The sequence below is a fragment of the Ailuropoda melanoleuca genome, chromosome 11 (assembly GCF_002007445.2).
Source record: "Ailuropoda melanoleuca isolate Jingjing chromosome 11, ASM200744v2, whole genome shotgun sequence".
Lineage (NCBI taxonomy): Eukaryota > Metazoa > Chordata > Mammalia > Carnivora > Ursidae > Ailuropoda > Ailuropoda melanoleuca.
In genome coordinates this window covers 11062963-11083755 of record NC_048228.1, presented here as the reverse complement: position 1 = coordinate 11083755, position 20793 = coordinate 11062963, and the positions used below count along the sequence as shown (strand labels likewise).

At 51.4% G+C, this 20793-nt stretch overlaps 1 protein-coding gene across 1 annotated transcript in view; it reads right to left on the bottom strand.

Moving 5' to 3' along the window:
* Window positions 1-3054: 3054 nt before the first annotated feature.
* FHAD1 (forkhead associated phosphopeptide binding domain 1) overlaps window positions 3055-20793 on the bottom strand; it is a 115821-nt gene continuing 98082 nt past the window's right edge. The window contains 5 exon segments of the mRNA XM_034672074.1: window positions 3055-4108; window positions 15699-15864; window positions 16383-16603; window positions 17026-17118; window positions 19835-19959. Coding sequence (XP_034527965.1) covers window positions 3992-4108; window positions 15699-15864; window positions 16383-16603; window positions 17026-17118; window positions 19835-19959 — 722 coding nt within the window. The 3' untranslated portion in view covers window positions 3055-3991.

Here is a 20793-nt window from a genome sequence, read left to right as displayed (position 1 = left end):
TTAGCATTAGCAGGTTTTGGGTTTCCTCTCATCATTAGTGTATTGCTTTCATTTCTAAGACCCAGAAAAATTGGAAACCACTCCGACTTACCAGGAGCACACTATGGAATGCAGATCTGGAAGCTATTTTTTTCTGCAGACACTCATGACTCTGGTTTTCACAACAGCAGGCATTGGCGGCTCTGCCAGGCTGCTAGAGAAGGGCACCTTATCTGCAAAGTCACGAATCCAAGAATCCAAATAGACTACCCTTGGCAAGGGTGGAAGGAAGTTGTTTGTCTTCGCTGCTTGGGGGATCAGAAGATTGGGAGGCTTTGGGGACTGCGGGTACCTTGCTGTACCTCGATACCAACCCAGGGGAAAGGTTGCTGGCAGCTTCTCAGAGCTACCAGTGGAGGTGGTGTCTTAGTAAAGGCCATTTTGGTTGCAAAGCACGGAAAGTCAAACCGGCGGAGGCAAGAAAGGGGGCATGTATGGGGAAGGAAAGCCAGTTCCTGACTGTCCTGGCTCTTCAGGTTTGCTTGTCCTTTGATTCTTTAAGCTTTCTCATTTCCTTTCAATAAACTCCCTTTCTGCTAAAATGAGCCACAGGAGGTTTCTGTTAGGGGCAACCGAAGAATCTTGAGTGATACAAAGGGTCCTAGTGGAACCCAAGGGCCGGCACTGAAACTGGCCTTGCCAAAGAAAGAAACTAGGAACCAGAAAATCCTCAGGAATCAAGGCACCTAATCTGTGTCACTTGGAATGCCTTCTGCTTCAAATAACAGAAAACTGACCGTGGGTAGATTGTAAAAATTTGGAGTCCTTCCCAAAATGACTCTGGCCATGTGACTTGCTTTGTTTGATGGGATATTAACAAACACAAGCAGAGAGACTTGGTAAGTGTTTGTGCTTTGGGGCTTGTTCTCTCCTGCTGCTCTTGGGAACCCGTGCCCACCACCCTGTAAAAGAGCCTTGTCTAGCCTGCTCCGCGATGAGTGACCACGGCCCGCAGAGGCCTCGCTAGACCAGGATTTCTCATTCTCGGTACTACTCGTTTTGGATCACGCAAGTTTTTGTTGTGGGGAGCCTGTTCTGTGGCCTCTACCTACTAGATGATTGTAGCACCTTGGCCTCTACCTACTAGATGATTGTAGCACCCCACCCCCCAGGTTGTGACAACCAAAATTGTGGCCAGACATTGCCAAGTGTCTCCTGGGAGGCAAAACTGTCCCTGGTTGAGGACCACGGCCTTGACCCAACTTGCCTACCAATGACTGGGCATGGAAATGACACCACCTCCAACCATCCAGCCCCAGGCAAGGCAGCCCAGACCAGTACGAGTGCCATGGAATCATGGCTTCACCCACGGAATCATGAGAAACGATAAATATTTGTCATTTTTCATCACTGAGTTTTGAATGCTTTTTTTAATAGCACAAATAGTACACCTGGCGACAGTGGCTTAAACAGGGATTTGTTTTACAGACTAAGAGGTACAGAGGGAGGCCTTTCAGGCATGGTGCAGAGCTCAGGGATGCTGCCAGGCACCCGCCAGGCCTTTCTTGTCCTTGGTTGCCTTGTCCTTGGAGGTGGCCTTCAGTCTCTTGCTTGGTGCCTGGGGATCCCCAAGGTGGCTGCTTCAGCTCCAAGCCTGAGCTCCAGGCGTGAAAAAGACTAGGCGAAGGGACAAAGGGCAAAATACTTTCTCCTGGTGAAGACTTGCTCTCTTCTTCTTCTCCTCCTCCTCTTCCTTCTTCTTCTTCTTGTAGATTTTATTTATTCATTTATTTGAGAAAGAGAGAGAGAGAGAGAGAGAGATTGAGAGTGCCAGTGGGGGGAGGAGCAAGGGGAAAGAGAGGGAGGGAGAAAGAATCCCAAGCTGACTCTGTGCTGAGCACTGAGCCTGATCTCAGAACTCTGAGATCATGACCTGAGCTGAAACCAAGAGTTGGACACTTAATGGAGTGAGCCACCTGGGTGCCCCAAGGCTTGCTTTCTATTACAGAAGGTAAGCCCTCCCCAGGGCCTTGGCTTACATGCCATTGGCCGGAGCTGAATACCATGGCCAGCTCTAGCTGCAGGGGAGGCTGGCGACCAAGGTGTTAAGGCGCCAGCCCGTACAGTAGAGGAAGGTCATGATAAGGGGCTTGTAGTGTCTGCTTTACTGTCTTTCTGGGAGTCCCCGTCTCTTGTTTTTCTTGCTGAGTATCTACCCCACCCTTCTCTTTCTGAAGACTAGCTTTTGTTTCTCGGAGCACACGTGGGGAAATGGTCACCCCAGCCCTAGAACCGCATCAAGACTCTCAGCTCCAGCACCACCAGTGACCTGGGTGGCATCGCAGTGGCCAACTTCCAAATGCCAAGCGCAAAGACGTTAATTAGCCCAGCCTGAGTTAGAAAAGGAAGCTGATTGGTCTGGTTTGGGCTGAGTAGGTACCGTTCAGCCAATCAGGTGCGGCCAAGAGAGCAGCGTGAGGTAGGGCAAACGTGATTGGTGGAGGAGGTGGGGCTCATTCTTAGGGAAAGGGGGCGTGTCTGAGGAGACACTCCCAAAATGATGTATCTAGTTTGAGGAGTGGAGAGAAGAAATTGCCACCATGGGTTGTAACGTTGATAGGATAAAGTTGACATGTTCTTGGAAGATGTAAAGTACCGCGCAGTCATATGGGCACTGGGTATTTGACTTCTGCAAATGCAAACACACAGGTTTGACCAACAAAAACCTCTTTTCCCACACGATTTGGCTACCAAATGTGAGCCAGCTATGTGAAGGGCTGCCTAACTAAGTGATCTTTTCTGGTGCTGGAGAAAAACTTGCTGTTTCGGACTTTGGGGATACGGTACAGTACCGGTAATACCATGATGTACTTTACGGACATTTTCCGGGATTTTCAAGAGTATTTTTAAGGTCAGGTGAAGCTCACTTTTCTCACTGACTTTAGATCCTAACCTGTGTCAGGTGCACCTTCAGGGGAATATCCCACCAAGAACTTTTCCTATTTCCTTCTAGTTTCATCAGTATGAAGAATCCATTTGGTTTTAAAATTGCAAAATATTTTTATTGTGGCTTTTTAAAAATAAAAAAGAAACAATATTCATGCCTTCTGGCTCTTCCTCCCATTTTGTTCGGCGGTTCCGGCCACACGAGAAAGGCAGCAAGCGGACAGATGGGGAGAACATGGGAGCAAGAAGAATGAGGGTCTCTACAAACACCATGATAAAGGGGTGTGCCCACCTGGGCAGTGCGTGCTCTTCTGGGACAGGGTACTTGGGTCTGGCCTCCTCGGGAGGCTGGAGCCTGAACCCTGGTGCCGCTGAATGGGCAGTATGGGATGGGAGTCAGAACCTGCGTTCCAGACCCAGCTTCTGAATTTACTAGCTGCATGATTCTAGACAGGCACTTTAACCTCTCTGGGCCTCATTGTCTTCGTCTGTAAAATGGCCAGAGTACTATTTACCTCCCAGGGTTTGGGGGAGGATTAGGTGAGAAGCATTTTGAAAACCGCAGAGTGCCACAGACATGTCAGTCACTATTACAGAAGCGATAAGACGACCAGGCATACTAGATTTATTATAATAAACTTAGATATAAATGTGCTCTACCGTGGCCTCAGCCTCGGCCCCGAGGTTGCCATTCTGTCCTGTGGCCCCAGTACACGTCTTGGGTTTTGCCAGTGGCGGGATTCTCGCAGCTCCGTAGAGGTGGATACGTGGGCACGCCACTGCTCAGATGTGGCGCATAATTGTATGGACCAGGCCTAGGAGTCTGGGCTTCCAACCTGCATTCTTCATATGCCTGAGGATGTACACATCCGTGAGTAATTTAACAAAGAACCCCTATCCCTGCATGTTCCCTAATACAGCATCGAGCAAACACCAGTCTAGGAAGCAACATACTAGGGTGACGACCTTTAAAGTCCTATAAAAGCGTCTTAGTATTTTGACACAGAATTCTGAGTCACCCACGTGACTCACGGAGAATCACATAAGACCCGACGGGATGACACTTCTAGTTCCTGTCGCCAGGCTTAGAAAACAGGAGGCTCTGGCTGGATTTACTGGATGTGTCTCTCTTCGACGTCTCCCTTTCTTGGTCCATCTTTGGGGCGGCTTTTCGGGCTCCAACCTTCAATGAGCAAGAAGAAACAAATGCACAAACTCTATAATTGTGGCAAGATCCCAAAATGGTCCACTCAAATGATTTTTTTTTTACTCAAAATAAAATGTTTGCTGTAGAAAAAAAATATATATATATATAATTACAGAGAGAGAGGAGGAGGGAGGGAGGGAGAGAGAGAGAGGCATAGAAAGAAGCTAAAATGATCCACACTTATCCCACTACCCAAAGGTAAGCATTATGACTGTTGCGGCATACACACTTCCAGATACGCAAGTAACAGTTTCCCTTTTTACATTTTTGTGTTGTTGAAAGTAGGAGCTTCGTATAATGGGCATATTCATTGTAACGGAGTCTCTTTCCCCTGGAAATCTCTTATTGAGCTGCGTGCGTCTTCCGTCTAGGACTTTTCTGAGCACCGCCCCTCCTCCCGGCAGCCCCATGTGTGACGCTGTCCCTGGTCACAGTTGATTGGATACTTGGCACGGGCTGTGCTTTCCAGATGATCGTGCCCAGGATTTGGGGTTATGGACTCTGAGATGTTAGTCCCTCCCTGGGCCGGTCCTTTAAACGGCAGGATGGTGAGGTCATCTCTTGCAGTGGGGTAACTGGAGAGAGGAGATGAGCAGATATAGGGAGACCCAGAGGAGGAAGACAGGGTGCGAGTGTGTGTGTGTGTGTGTGTGTGTGTGTCAGGGAGCCGGTGCCTGGGACCTGGGGCTTACCAGTTTTCTTTAGAGGTGGAAGCCTCTTTTAGCCCTTCGTTTTCATCATGCACGGATTCCTGTACCCCATACAAAAGCACCCCTCCCTGTTTCTCAGATTTCCCTTAGTTGCAACGCAAGAATCTCCCTCTCACACACTCTGTACACGCCGTAAATGGGATCATAACGTGCATGGTTCTTTCCAACAGGCTCCAAATCCAGCCCTACTTCCTGCAAGTATTTGACTCCAAACACAAGATCGCATACCCCTGGGGTGGGGTGGGGGGTGGAGAGGGCTGATGGGTCGTCCCATTTGAGCTCAGCCATTTACTGCATGAATCTCCGTTTCCTCATCTGTCAGATCAGGACCAGAATATCCATCCCGACTTCCTCAGGGGCGGAGAGAAGATTCTGGGTGGATTTCATTTCATTTATTTATTTTTTAAAGATTTTATTTGTCAGAGAGAGAGAGAGAGCGCACAAGCAGGGGGAGCGGCAGGCAGAGGGAGAAGCAGACTCCCCACTGAGCAAGGAGCCCGATGCGGGACTCGTGAAGGAAGGGACTGGTAGGATCATCTCTTGAGCTCTTTTTACTCAGGAGGTAAAAAGAGGCCTGAGGCCTGTGCCAGTGGCTGACAGGGGGCCTTGAATGTGCTTTGAGACTGCATCCAAAATCATTTCAGGGTGAGAAGGGCTAACTTTTCTCTACGCGAGCCTACAAAGTAAATCTTGGTCGGAATCCCCAGTGAAAATAAAAACAGCAAATGTCAAAAAACCTCTTCCAAACCACCTTCCCTTTATACCCTTTTCGTTTGATTTTCCATAAAATGGCTGGCCACTGTGGATAGTTCCCAAATTCCAGGGGCCTGACCCAGTGTGAAGCCGGCCGTCAGAGTTGGAGACAGGGAGCTGGCTAGAAATAGAGTGCCCGGTCCCAGTATCCTCAGCCCCTAGGTCTGCCGGGAGCTTGGGGTGGGAAGCCCCCCGGAGCAAGCAAGCTTTGCTCCACGTTTGGAGAGACAAGGTTGGGGGGTAGCAGAGGGCGGAAGGATGACCTGGGAAGAGAAGGACCGGGGGCAAGTGGGGGGGAAGGGCTGGGAAATGCTGCGGCATCCTCCCTGAACAGGGACCACAGGTGAGAGCCATGCCTTAGGCTTATGTCTGGGAACCACACGCCTCACCATTGGAATGAAAGGGCGGGAACAGGGGCGCCTGGGTGACTCAGTCGGTTGAGTGTCTGCCTTTGGCTCAGGTCGTGATCCCAGGGTCCTGGGATCAAGTCCTGCTTCCAGATCCCTGCTCAGGAGGGAGTCTGCTTCTCCCTCTCCCTCTGCTCCTCCCCCTTGCTCTCTCTCTTGCTCACTTTCTCTCTCTCAAATAAATAAATAAAATCTAAAAAAAATATGATAAAAATAAGAGGGTAAATTCCTCTTGTTCAAAAACAGTGCTAGGAAGAAGAAAAAGTAAGCCATATACTGGAATTAAATATTTGAATATAGAATCTAATGAACGTGTTCTCAGAAACATACATTATACAATATAGTGATTCAGCTTCTCTATATGTTATGTTATGCTAAGCTCACCAAAGTGTCATCTGTCACCATACAACACTACTACAATACCATTGACTNTGAGGGAGTCCCTGTGAAATCTGCTCTTGAACTCAGGCAACTGACCTTCGTTCCCAAAACAAGGTAATTATTGAACCATTACTGTATCTACTGGAAAAAAAAATTGCCCAAGAATGGAAGCTAGCAAGGCAGGGGATTTCGTGCGTCTCCTCTTTTATTTATTTATTTATTTTAAAAGATTTTATTTATTTATTAGACAGAGACAGAGACAGCCAGTGAGAGAGGGAACACAGCAGGGGAGAGGGAGAGGAAGAAGCAGGCTCCCAACCGAGGAGCCTGATGTGGGACTCGATCCCGGAACGCTGGGATCACGCCCTGAGCCGAAGGCAGACGCTTAACGACTGCGCTACCCAGGCGCCCCTCCTCTTTGATTTAAGCCCGCCTTGCCCCCGTGCTCTCATTATTGTCCCCCACTAAGGAGTCCCCTCAGACTCCTGTTTCCTAGCTGCTCCCGCCCCCATGAAACTGACAGATATGTGGGAGCTTCATACATCACAAAAATAATTTTCGCCCTCTCAGGGGTGATCCTGCCCCCACTGAGAATTCCTGATCGAACCCCAACGCCTGGCCAGTACCTGCCATGTTGTAGGCTCTCAGTGAATGTTCCTGGAATGAATGAGAGCTGGGACAGGATGTTTTTGCCCCTCCTCCATCCCCCCTGCTGAGGGTGGCCTGTGGCCTAGACCAGGTCGTCCATAAATACTTGTTAGCTAGAAGCCCGTCCTCTTAAGCATACAACTCCCGAGCAACTATAAATGCCTTTTCGCTGCAATGGAAATCAATACAGGATCACTGAATGGCATTAGGAAGGACAGAAAACAAAAACCCATAGGCCCTCAAAGAGGGAGGAGGCTTAACCCCAAATCCATTTCTGAGGACTACGGATGGAGACTCTTTTTATGAGCAGCCAAGAGTGAAAAGCAGAATTTACATGTCCTGTCTTTTTCAAGGGGCTCATGGCCACTCCTTCCTTCCAAGGACTCAAGGCACACTGTGGAGAAAGGGGATGCCCAAGCTGCACTCCTTAAGGACGGTGGAGAAGGCCTTTCCGTACTGAGGAGATCCTAGACACCAAACTTCTAAGCTCAGGCCGGAGGGCTGCGAGGTGGCAAGCTCATGTTTTGCTCTTAGCCGAGCACCACCTGCCACACTGTGTGATGCCCAGAGGTGGCCTGAAATTCCGGGAAGCGCCCACAGCTCAGAGAAGCACAAGGTGCCTCTAACGTCTAGGGCCCATCCTGGAGAAACTCTGTTATCTCGCATCCCCAGGTGGTCCTCGGACAAGACCTCCCTGCAGGGCGGTTCCTGCCTACTCTGGGCTCCACCCTGTAGATGCGTGAATGAGTGACAAAGCTTCCGCTCATTCCCACTTGGCAGGCTGCAGAGGGCCTCAGAGAGAGGGGAGCCCTCGGGACATTCTCTCCTCTCCACATCCTGCTCTGGGTAGTAACCGCCTTCCAGAATTAGAAAAAGGGTGTTGGTCGAGAAGAGGCTTCTATTTTCCCAACATGTCCCTTACCTAGAATATCTTCGGTTTTTTTTAATGATCATTTTGTTGTCTCAGAATGATCGTGGCCTTTTATCAAACCCGAATTTGGCTCCGGTTTCTTATTTCACCCCACGTGTTTAGCTTTCAAGCTTCCTGAGAGCTCACCTCTACCTTCTGCAAAGCGGGAAAGTGTGGGAGGTTCCAGGGCTGAATTGTGAATGGCAGTGTTTCAACATGATTCCCAACTCTTAAAAAAAGAGTGTTCTAGAGGATGCTTCCTTGCAATTCAAGACAAAAGTCCCCCGAAATGTACGAGGTTTTGTATCCGGAGGCTGATTACCTAAAGGAGGGGAGGCGGGCTCACCTGGGTGTCCAGATCTGCAATGAGTCTCAGCTCTCTTATTTAGCTGTGTGGCTCTGGGCAAATAACGTAAAGTCTCTGAGCTTCAGACATCTCCTCTGCTACTGGAGGAGTCACACGATACGTACCCCTAGTGTTGTCCTGAAGATTGAATGAGAAGTAATGGCTGCCGAGCGCGCAGCTCTGTGCCTGGCTCGTACAAATGCTCAGGACATAACAGATGGGGTATTATTGTCAACCTGGGTTCCTGCTGACGTCCTGCTGTTTTCTTTCTCCTGGCTCACCTGGGAACTTGAATTCCGCACCTTGCTCTTCACCGTCTCTACGAACATCCGTCTCTTGAAGGCAGAAAGAACATTGACAACATTTAGCTCACGTTATTCTTTCCCTTTTGCATCAGAGGAAAGTGTTTTTTCCCCTCCACTTTCTGATATTACCCATTTGGATGAAATGTTGGGCCTTCCTAGGGCTGGGGGTGGTGGTGACGGTGTGCATTTGCAGCAGAAGGCCTGGCTTTCAGGCCCTGCTCCACTGTCCTGCTGAGCTCCTTAGGGATCTCTGCTCCAGATTCCAGAGGAATCTGAGAGGAGGAGCCTTGTCAAGCAAGGGCCCCTGGAGGATCATTGCAGTCCTCTTGGGGGCGAATCAGCTTTGGGTGGAAGCAGAGCCTCCCAGATCAGCGGAAGAGGCTGAAGCCGTGGGTTTCTACCCAGCATCCCAAGGGCTCGGGCATGAGGAAGCCGCAGTGGCTGCCCTCACCGTCAGGGACTGTGGGCCCCTGCTTGGGGGCCAGCGTCGCTGCAGATCCGGCGCTTGCCCTTCCCCCAGGGTTTGATGACTGTTGCTGACCCTGGTCTCAAGACCTTGCACTTCGGGACAGTTTGTGGAAAAAGGAGGGTGTCCTAGGCGCTGGGCACATGGGGCTTCCCTCACAGACTGACACCGCAGCAGGTGATGGTGCAGGGGTGTGGGAAGGGGGGCGCCTCTCAGAGTCCTGAGCATTCGCGGGAGTCCCCAGCCAGATGCCTGCGGGGGCCGGGGAGGTAGAAGCCGTGGGTGGGCGGCCATTTTGTGACGTCGGCTTCGGAGCCTGCGCCCTTGGCTTCTAGTGGTGCTCAGTAAATAGCTGTTGGTGGAGTTGCCATGACATACAGGATGCCCTGTTAAATTTGGCTTCCAGAGTGGGAAGAAGTAATTTTTTTTAGTATAAGTATGTCCCATGCAATATTTGGGACATACTTAAATAACTATTTGTTGTGTATCTGAAATTCAAATTTAACTGCGCATCCTGTTTTGTTTTGCTTGCCCTGAGATCTGGCAACTCTATTGGGGCGTCACAAAAGTCATGGCGGAAGTGTGCAGGGAGGCCCCAGCTCCCCATCTTTGGAGAGGGCATGGGTACTTGTAAGTCTCTTCCCTTCCTGCACAAGGGTGCCAACTTGCCCTTAAAGCAACTGTCTAAGAAGGCTGAGGGGCCTTCTTGAACTGAGTTGCTCTCTGGGCATTTTTCACGGAGAAAGCCTTGGGCCTGCAGCCACTCAGCATTTATCACAGGCTCCGTTGAGAGGAGCTAAGCTTAGAAGACAAATTCCCAGATAATTGTAAAGCAGTAGTTTTTTAAATCAGCAACCTCCCTTCCTTTTTTCCTTCCCCCAGCACAATGCTTTAAGCAAAAATCCCATGAGGGACTTGGCATATGAAACAGATAAAGGAGAACTTCTCTGGGGGAGACAAGGTGTGTGTGTGTGTGTATGTGTGTGTGTGTGTGTGGTGGGGGGTGGGGATGTTGAAAGTCACACTGCTCCATGGCACCCAAGGGCTCCAGGGAACTCCAGTTTGAGCATTGCTCCAAAGTATCTTCCTTGGATTAAATCCAATCAGTGGACAGCCGAGCACTGAAGGACAGATCCTGCACACCTGGTTTTCCTAACTTTCCTGAACTTGCTGAGCTGTAATGACATCAGTCTGTCTCAAGAGCTGTCCTAAGACATGGCCCAGCCAACACTACGCTGTTCTTCTCGGGGATTTTGTTCATTATATCACACAGTGTCCTCTCTAGGGGAAAATCCAGTACTGTCCTTATTCTAAGAACACTTCGGAGCATTGCATCCATTGTGTCTCATGGACACTGTGAGCTCTGGGTTTCCCAGAGCCCCCTGGCTGCCGGAGAGCCCAGTCAAGGGCGGCTCCCCCTTGGCGGGTAAGAAGGTCGCTAGAGTTGGCACCTTCCTCCTCACTCCTGGCTCCATTTTGTGCCCACTTCCCTCCCCTTCTTTCACGCACTTATTTCACCCTTAGGGCAGGGGTTCCTGGGACTCCCCACTCCTCTCTTCTTTTCTCATGACTGGTCTCCAAGTCCCCAGATTAGTTAGTGCCAAGGCGGCCGCTAGGCCAGAAACACGCTTGCCCGTCCCCGGAGACTTTCCTCCAGAGAGTGGGTTGGATGCTTGCCTGCCTCTTAGGTCCATTTGCTCAGACTGCAGGCAAGGCAGGGGCAGGGCTGGGGCGGGGGAAGGGGAGGGGGTGGAGGTGTGTGGATGTTCCTGGCCCCGTGCAGGCTGGCACATACACCCCACCAGTTTCTACCCTTTGACCGTACTGTATCTACCCTGTGTCTGGCTTCGAGATCAGAACACCTCTCCGTACCTGCCTCTCTTTCTCTTTGAAGGAACAGTTGCAAGGTGCTGATTCTTTTGCATTTCTCTGTTCGTGATTCTCTAACCGTTCCTGAGTGAAAACAGCAGGTGAGCGAGAGAGTGTTTAGTGTGTCCTGTCCTGTTCCATTCTGGGACACACGTCCGAGGTCTCTGGGAGACACTGGGGCTCACTGGAATCGGTGGGCAGGGGATCAAGGGCGGGGAGGGCCTTCATCTCCTACCCCCCCCCGCTGGACCGCCCTAAGCACGTTTCAGTTTCTCACCCTTGCCTGGGCCAAAGGTACCGCCCGCACCGCTGCCCACCCGCTCCCACCCTACACACCATCGGCCGACGTCTAGTCCTTGGTCGAAATCACGCAAGTGGCACTGAGGAAACCTGGATCTCGAGAATGCTCGGGCCCACGAAAATTTTGGAAAACCGTGATTTAAATAAGATAGTGATGCTATCCATGCTGTATAGGCGCTCGTATCGAGTAGTTCTGTGTGCTAACGGTCTTGCATCCCTTCTCTCCTCGAAGTGAGCGCATGGAGGGGGTGCCGCCTGCGCTCTCATTTCATGAGGGGTCTGAGCTAATTCAGCCCAGGGAAGGTCCGGCCCCGCCGACCCCGCCCGGCAACGCTGTGGCCACGCCCCCTGGCTAGGATTTGATTGGCTGGAGGTTTGATTGGCAGGCGAACCGAGGGGCTTCCCCAGCCAGACCCTTTCTCACACTTGAAGCCCAAAGAAAGCGCCAGGAAGGGGAGTGCATGCTTCCAAATGGCCACTTCTGTGCATGTAAACATTTCCTATTGAAAATTGCAGCTTTAACCCATTCACGAAAAGTATCCGAGCTCTTCTTGGCCGTCGCCCTCGCTGTATTCACAAAGGCGCTGCTGGCTCCGGGAAAGCGTCCTGGGGGTTGCCGCCTGTGTCCTGGGCAGGGAGCTCTCCCAGAGAAAAGCAGGCCTCGCCCCGCCCGTCCGAAAGTCGTCCTTTCTGTCCCCCACAGTAACCATGCGTGCTAAGCCCCGGCACTGTCGACATTGGGTCATTTAACCCTCCCGGTCCCGTTGTTACCATTTTTGGTGGTGGTTGTCGAGGAGGCCTCGGAGGTATGAGGCATGAGCCCCTTGTTCAGGGTCACTGGGGCCAGAGGTGGGGCTTCGCCCCTCTGTGTGACTGCAGAGGCCGCCTCTGAACTCTGAGAGTCGCAGAGACTGAGCCCAGCCTGGGCCACTGTCATTGTCCCTCTGTCGCATGGAGGGAGCTCCAGCTCCCGGCATTCCCGAGTTCAGAGCTGACGGCCGCAAGGTGCTCCGTGAAGGCCCAGAACTGAAGTTTCCCCCGCATTTTGTATCAAGTCTCGTTGTTCCAGCCAAAGGCATGAGCGTGGAAGTAGGATTCCAGAAAGCCCTGCTTGGTGAAGAGTTCAAACATTCAAACTGAAAACTATATCTTACTTTAAAAACCATATTTTTGTTTTGTTTTGTTCTTGAGGAGGGTATTGGTTCTGAAGCTCGAGGGGAGTAATTTCATTAACTAGTGGGTCAACCGCTCCTTCTCTATGAATGAAATTTTATACATGAGACTGGAAACATTGAGGCTCCTTGTGGAAATATAAGGCGTGAAACTTAAAAAGGAATTCTATTTTCCTTGAGCTTCCATTTAAAGAACGAATATATTCCTTGGAAGGAACCAAGGCCAAGACAGATGTATACAAGTTCCCTTTAGGATCCCGCAGCACTTTAAAATTTATGGGTATTTATTTCCTGACAAACAGGAATTTCTGACAACATATTAGTAACAAACCTTACATGCAAACCCAAGCCTTGGAATGAAAACCCCAGGAATGATGGTGAGTGGAGGATCGGGGCGGTGGCGGGGACCGGGGGGCTCCTAGAAAGGGAGGTGCAGAGAGCAACAGGTGTGGAGAAGTGGACTGGAGCTGGGGAGGGCAGCAGGCCTGGGGCGGGGGGTAGCCCCGTCTCTGCTGCTGGGCGGCCAGGTGACGCTGCCCTCTGTCAGCCTGTCTGAATGGTCGGCCGGGCGCCAGCAGTCCTTGCAGGGTTGATGGGAGAGTTGAAGCACGTGCAGTGTGGAGCAGGGGTCTGCCACTCGGGAAGTGCTCGGTAAACAATGCCATCCGCACTGCCGTGATTGTGGCTGTGGTTTTCATCTTTCCCTAAACTGTGAATTCCTGGAATCTGAACGTTCCCAGCTTCTGCTCTTCTGGGGACACAGATGCAGGTTCGACTTGGCCATTTTAGATCTTCCTGCACAGAAGGATGTCTAGTGCCCAACAGGCTGGCACGGCCCTTGCATTGTGTATGAATGAGGCAGCACATGAATAATGCATGGGAAGCCTGATTATGCAAATCCTCAGGTTTCCTTAGATTTTTAGCCAGCACATGACAATGGCCTTTTTTGGGCCCTTTGCTGTCCCATTCTGTGGTCTGGTGTTTCAGCTTTGGGGGCTGGCCTGCCAAGTCCTGGGGCGGTGGGGGGGCACCTGAGGGAGGGGTGAGCTCGCCAGAGGGCACATCAAAGGAAAAGTCAGAGCTCTGTCCCTGGCCCAGCTCTCCCTGACTTTGTGTGGTGTGAAAGGAAATTGTCCTTCGCCTGAAGCCTGTGATGTTTAATTCAGAGCCATGGGTGCTAGAGACCCTGCATCTGAGGCTCCCTCCGAGCAGGTGGCTGCTCTCATTTCTAGGGCTATGAGCCGGGGAGCCTGTTGTCTGGAAGGTTTGCAGGATGGAGGAAGGCAGGTTCCTGCAAGGAACTGATCTGACCAGCACCTCCTGGTTGGGGAGGAGGGCGCCCTTTCTAGCCTTCTATGGCTTGGCCTCCTTAGAACTCATGCAGGCAACACACACACACACACACAAACACACATGCAAACGCACATATAAATACACACACAGAAACACACATACAGTGCATACGTGTACACCCTTCTATATACATTTGCACCCATGCAAGCATGCGTGCACATGTATACAGTCCTGAGTCAGGAAAAGTAACATTTACAAGGACAAGAATGGGGAGAGGCCAGCATAGAACACAGGAGCTAGGGTCAGAGGGCCGGGGCCAGGTCTAGACTCCGCTTACCAGCTATGGTATGAACTTGAGCAAGTCTCTTAACTTTTTGAGGCTCAGCTGCCTCATCTCTAAAAGGGGGGCGGTCATCATAGCAGCCAAGCTGGGCTACCAAGGCGTTAGGAACCCGGATCAGGGCTGCAAAGCCTGGGGGAAGCCCGGTGCCTGCAGATGGTCACGAGACTATGACCATGTTGTGTAATTTTCCTTGTTTGCCCGACCTTAGTCTTGAGACATGCTCTACCTCCGGCACGAGTTAAGAACGAGGGAGAGTCTGGTTTGGAAATGAATGCGGGAGTGAGGGCTCATGGGCGTAACCTGCAGAAAAGACAAGAGAGCCCCTCTGCCGACCACGGGGCCGGCCCAGGTCTGCTGGGAGCTTCCGAAGCGCTTGTCTGGGTGCTGGTCACACATGCCCAGCTGTCAGCCACAACGCTACTGGGTCTAGCCCAAGCCACATGTGCAGGCTTCTGGCCACATGGAGGACAGCAGCGTCCACCTGCCGAGTGCCAGGCCCTGGGCTAATGCTTTAGAGGCAGCACAAGTGTCCCTCACCTTCCAAAACCCCACTGCCCGTGAGTTCACACTGTGAGAGCTCGGACAGGGAGGGTACTTGCCTCGTTGGCAGTCTTCCCAAGAATCCTGCAGGGCAGGCACAGCCAGCTCCTATTTACCAGTGAGGAAGCAAGGCCCAGAGAGGGGACTGGATTTGCACGAGGCCACACAGTTAGGAAGTGGGGGGATGTGAACCCAGGACCGACTCCTCTGCCGTGTGACAAAGGAGATAACAAGGTGAAAGGAGGAGGTGGCTTTTGGCTGGATCACCAGCCTGAGTCACGAATCTTGGTTTCTCAAGGCAATGCTACCACCAAGCTCATGCTGGGAGGCAGCTCTCTCCTCCTGCCCTTTCTCTGGGGTTCCCAGAGCCTGGAGTGCACACCTCCCCGTGCGTCTGGTGGACACACTCCAACTCTCCTTTGCAACTCAGTGTAGGTGTGATCACCTGGAAAGCACTCCCGGAATGCTCTGGGCTGGCTGAGGGCCTGCCTCTGGATGACACAGCCTGACACGTGTTAGACAGAGACTTTAAATCCTTCAATCAGCCTGAAGTCAGCTCTTCATCTGTCCGTTCTGCACTAAAGGATATGGTCTTCATCCGTTCTGCACTAAAGGATATGGCCTTCATCCGTTCTGCACTAAAGGATATGGCCTTCAAAGACATCCAACCATCTATCCCCAACCGTCCATCCATCCATCCATCCGCCTGAAAATCTATCCATCCACGCACCCATCCATCCATCCATCAAATATTTATTGGACGTCACGTACGTTCCAAGCACTCAGAATAGTGAACCCAAATCTTTATCCACAGGCTGCTTGCTCATCTGTGTATCCCTTCCACCTGGGAGAATAATAAAGATACAAACAATAGCCCCGATTTACAACGATACCGATGAGTTAGAGGATGAGTTTCAGAGAGGTTCAGGCATCCACCTGGGGTGACTCCGTAAGTGCAGAGCTAGGGTCTGAAGCTAGGTGTGTCTGACGCTAAAGCCATCCGGCCACCTCCCTCTGCAGCAGTAAATGCGCTCTGTGCTGCCCTGGGCCCTCGCTCGCCGTTTCTAAAGCCAGCCAAGGGGCCGCAGCCTCCGAGGCTCCGCCCCAGGCTAGGACCCCTCACCTTCTGCTGCCGGATGGCCCTGTTGACCCTCTTCTCCTGCTGCAGCTGCTGCCCCATGCGGCCCAGAGCCTCCCTCAGCAGAGCCTTCTCCTCCGCCTCCTTGTAGATGTCGTCCTCCAGCTTTGCCATCTGCGACTGGTACGTCTGCGTGGACACTTTGCTCTGCCTGAGTGCACGGAGGGACACAGGCTCTTTTCCCCTCCTCTTTCTCATCTGTGTCCCCAACCTGGGAGTGTCTCAGAATACTTCTGGCTGCGGCTAACTTAGTGGCTTCATGGCCGGCAGATTTGGGGCGTAGAAGGCAGAATAAACAGCTCATTGGGTACCTAAGTGTAGCAGGGGGGTATGCTTCCAGCCCCCCCCATTTCCCAGGGAGGTTGTAGGGGGACTGTGGCCACTGGAATAGCTATGGAAAGTCCATATGGTGAGCCCAAAGTCAAAAGTCACACAAGGTGCAGCTTGTTCGTGGAGAGAGAGAGATGGAACGAGCACTGAGCACCTGGACTGCTGCTTTCTCATGGACAGACTCGCCTCTGCCAGGCCTTGGTCATCGCCTCCCCACCCCCCTGCAGATGCTCCCCTCCCCCGAGGTCTCTACCTGCTCCGGACCTGGGTCTCCTGCTGCCCTAAGGTTCAGCCGCGAGAACAGACACCTGGCCCTTTCTGTGGGGTCACCACCGGTACCTGAGCTGTTCTATGTCTTTTTCGTATCCTCGCAAAAGCTCCTCTTTTCTCTCCAGCCGGTTCTTGAGTTGGGTGATCTTATCGAACACCAGATCGAGGTCCCTCTGTCGGAGCCAGCTGACTCGCTCTCTCTCTTTTGCGGAGAGGTGGCTCATGGATATGTGCCCGGACATGTCCTTGATGTTCATCAGACTCCCGAGCGTTTTGCTCATGTCCATGTACTACAAGGAAAGCATTTGGCGATAAGAGGCCTGGCCCAAGGCTGCTGGTGGCTGCTTTGAGGAAGCCAGCACCTAATTCTGTGTCGTTCATTTTCTACAATTGCAGAGAACACAGCCATGCTTGGAAGCGAGGGCCGCTGGGCTTTCAGTAGGACCTTCGTTTACTCCACATCCCTTTACGCTGTGCCTTTTTGAGAACCAGGGGGGAAAGTGACAACAGACGTAAACATTCATTCTGACTACGGAGATGTTCAAGGAATGGGGCCCTGCAGTGTCCGACCCGTGCCGGGGGAGCAGATGGGTCTGGCGGAGCCATTATTACAACGCGATACGCATGCGAGGCTGACGTTAGTTATTCTGTCCGGTGGCCAACGCTGACCCCCCAGCTTGGGACAGGAGGGCATGGTGCTGTAGGTACATACCAGCTTTTCACTGAGATCTAAAGCGTCAGCCACATCCATTTTCCCGGGCTTTTCCGTGGCTGGGATGGCTGAGCTGGCAAGGCCATTCTGAGGCTGAAATAAAAAAGAAGTGAACACTCTCTTGGCATGCCATTGTGCACGTCTACATCCCGGAGACAAAACACCGTGGTGACCGAAGAATGACTTGAGAGAGTTGATTTTCGTTTCAGCTCCTGACCAGCCCATCTGATTCCTCTGTCAACTGCTTTCTGGTAACTGGGCGCCCACCCCTCAGAGCATGACTCCCACTTGCCCTGTTCTCTGCTTAATTACTGTCTGCGTTCCCTCTGGACCAGTGGTTCTCAATCAAGGGTGATTTCATCCACCCTCCCCTGCATGCCCCAGGACCTTTGTCAATGCCGAGATATATTCTTGGTGGTTGCAACTGGAGGTGGGGGGTGCTACTGGCATCTAGCAGGCAGAGGGCCAGGGTGCTGTTAAGCATCCCACAGTACCTAGGACGGCCTCCCAAACAAAGAGATATCAGTAGTGCTCAGGTCGAGAATGCCCAGTCTAGATGACAAGCCTCATAAAAACAGAGGTCGTGTTGCCTTTGCACACTCTTCATTTCTTGTGCCCAGCATGGCACCGGGCACAGAGGGGGCAGATAAAATAGCCTTCCTCCTTTTATTAAAGGAATCTCATTTTTAGGTAGCAGAAATTAAACCCTCACCAAATTTGGCTAAATCTTCTCCTAGCGCTGGAAGCTGCTGGGCGAGCATCCCTTCAAACCCACTCCAGAAACAGTGCCCAATGGTGTTCACAGCTGTGCCCTCACTAACATGCTCTCAGCCAGCTGGCTGCCTAAAGTCCCTACTGACCATACGGAAAAGCCACCAGACGGATCAGGGAGTCTCGAGGACCACAAATAACTGTAATAAATCTCCCTAAAAAGCAAACTGGGTTTTAAGTGTTTGCCACGAGCATCTCTTGGCCCACAGCATTTGCTGGCACTCCACGGTAAACCTCTGAGATTAATAAAACCCAACTACAAAAAATGTAAAGGCTCAGAAAGTGACTATGATGGATAAGCCTGGGCTCTTTGTCTCTACATCTATAGCACTGAGTGTGAAGGAGGGGGTTTGAGGATGACAGAGCCTTAAGTGCCACTCAGCGTCTCCAGTCCTGGGTGGTGTCCCCTGTACCCCGCTCTGGGTTCCCACTCTTTTCCTGATGGAGGGTCACCTAAGGCAGGGTCTGGTCTACGAGGTTCAATCACACAGTCCCCATGCCCTTCTCTGCAGACTAGCAGGGAGCTACATGCAGTCCTGGGTCCATCAGTCATTATGCTGTGACCCTGGGTGAGGTACTTGACTGCCTGAAGTCTTTTAACTTTTCTTATCTGAAGAACGGGGATCATGAGAGTAATCATGTCTTTTAACTTTTCTTATCTGAAGAACCGGGATCATGAGAGTAATCACGAATGCTCATGAATGCTCAGGAGGCTGCGTGAGGGTTGAATGATGACCGGCTGCATGAGAAACGATAGCTTAGCTCAGTGCCTGGCACATAGCAAAAACTTAATAGATGTCAGCGAGCCTTCCTCCCGCTCCTTCTTTTCTTTTAATTTGCATTCTTGCCAACCTTGGAGGATTGAGGTCTTCTGGGAGGGCTGGGGGCTCTCCTGCTCTGTGGCGGTGGTGGTGGCACAGGGTCAGTGGTAGGGGGAAGGTACATCTTGGAAGCAGCTCAGGATATGAGAGCCAGTTGAGCTCCCCACCTGGAGACTGTCCCTCTACTTTCAACCTCAGAGAATGAGGGCTTAGCCAGAAAGCCAACACATTCCTGAAGACTCACATCCCTAGCGAATGTCTAGAAAAATTGTGCAGGAGAATGTTGGTATAGATAGGATGACTTCGTTACGTCTTCCAGAAGCCTCTGCATGGTTTAGATCCAGCTATGGCGGCAAGCCATGCCCAGCGGATCCCAGGATTGACACTGCGCCGAGCTGTCCATTGTCAGGTGTCAATGAGGTGCCCATCAAACATCCCTTCAGGGTACAGGGCACCTTCCGCATCACAGTCAAATCACTTCTGAAAATCCTAGCAAATAAAACTATTTCCCTTAAGAGAGGAAGGTTTTTCTTGAGTGACAGTATCTAAATACTATTAAACAATAATCATTTATTAAGTGTTTGCTCTGAGCCAGACGTGGGGATAAGCACTTAACACAGACATCTCTGGGTTCTCACCCGTTCACAGCCGGGAAGGGAGGCCCAGAAAGGCTAAGAGCCCGCCCGAGGTCACACAGATGGCGGGGCTGGCATTCTGACACAGGTCCCTCTGACTCTAGAACCTGTGTCTTCTTAATCAACCCTCCGGCTACTCCTTATGTGTTCGTGCTTTTCAGTTTGCCGCGAAAAGCAGACTTCAGGCAAACTCATGGCATAATGTTAAAAATTAGCCTGTTGTATGGTGACTAATATATCATAATAAAAAAATAAAAAGATTAAAAAAAATTAGCCTGCTGACTATTTTCTGCAGGATTTATCACATCATGTGAAAAGGAGAGCCCACGCGAGACAGCTCTGGGGCAATGTCAAACGCAATGATTTAACGCGCTGGGCACGAGCGGAAAGCAAGCTCTCTGTTCAGACGTGGGGCTGCTGGTTCGGCAAAGGCCTGAGCACATGCTGCAGACGCTGGCCTCCCAGGGAGGTCTGGCCCCCAAGCCACTGACACGCGTGGCCGTGCCAGGGCACGCGGCTAGTGTCTGCCCCCACGCCCACCCTCTCCACGCGTCACCTCAGAGACAAACTTTCTTTGGTTACCGCTCTGATCTCTATTCTTGAGATTGTTGGCAAATCAGGTTTTGCGTCCAATAATTTCTGGACATTTTTTTCCATTCTGACCGTCTTTAAGTCTAGATAGGATTCAGTCAGGTGGTCCTTATGATCTATAAAATAAATAATTGAGAGTCAAAAGAAAGGGTCAGGAAGAAGTTATTGCATGTAATAATCACAGCTGCTGGGGCACCTGGGTGGCTCGGTTGGTTAAGCATCTGACTTCAGCTCAGGTCATGATCTCAGCGTCCTGGGATTGAGCCCCAAGTTGGGCTCCCTGCTCAGCAGGGAGTCTGTTTCTCCCTCTCCCTCTGCCTCTCCCCCCTCCCCCCAGTTCGTGCCCTCTCTCTCTCTCAAATAAATAAAGTCTTAAAAAAAAAAATCACAGCTGCTGTTTACCAGACCTTGACTTGCAGGCCAGTGCTGATGTCCACCACCCTCCCTTAACAGGTGAGAAATACGCCTAGACAGATAAATGGCTTGTCCACGGTCACACACAGCTAGTAGGAGGCTGGTGCCTCACAGGAGCCAGTGCCGAGGCATGGCGGGTGAACTTTCAGCCACAGGAACAAGGATGGAACTTGAACCCCGGCTTTTGGGGCCTAGCCCAGCACTCCCCCCAGCAACAGGTGCAGTGTCTTGAGAACACTATGCCCTCTAAAGAGAGTATCCCAGAAGGTTCCCCAACGCTGATCCTTGCAGTGTTAGTCCATGACAAAGTTCCCACCAGGCCACAGCGAAATAAGAAAAAGGACAATGTAGTGAATTTTTCATGAAATCCCATTTATTTAAGATCAAGGCTTGCCCTTGACTCTGAGATCATGCCTGCCATCTTTCCTTGTATTACAACGTCCTTTCGACTATGAAGTGATGGGACAGAAGACGGTGGTCCTGGCCGATGTCAGTGCCCAGAGTGACCTCTACAGTCTGGGGCTCAGGGCTCTGAG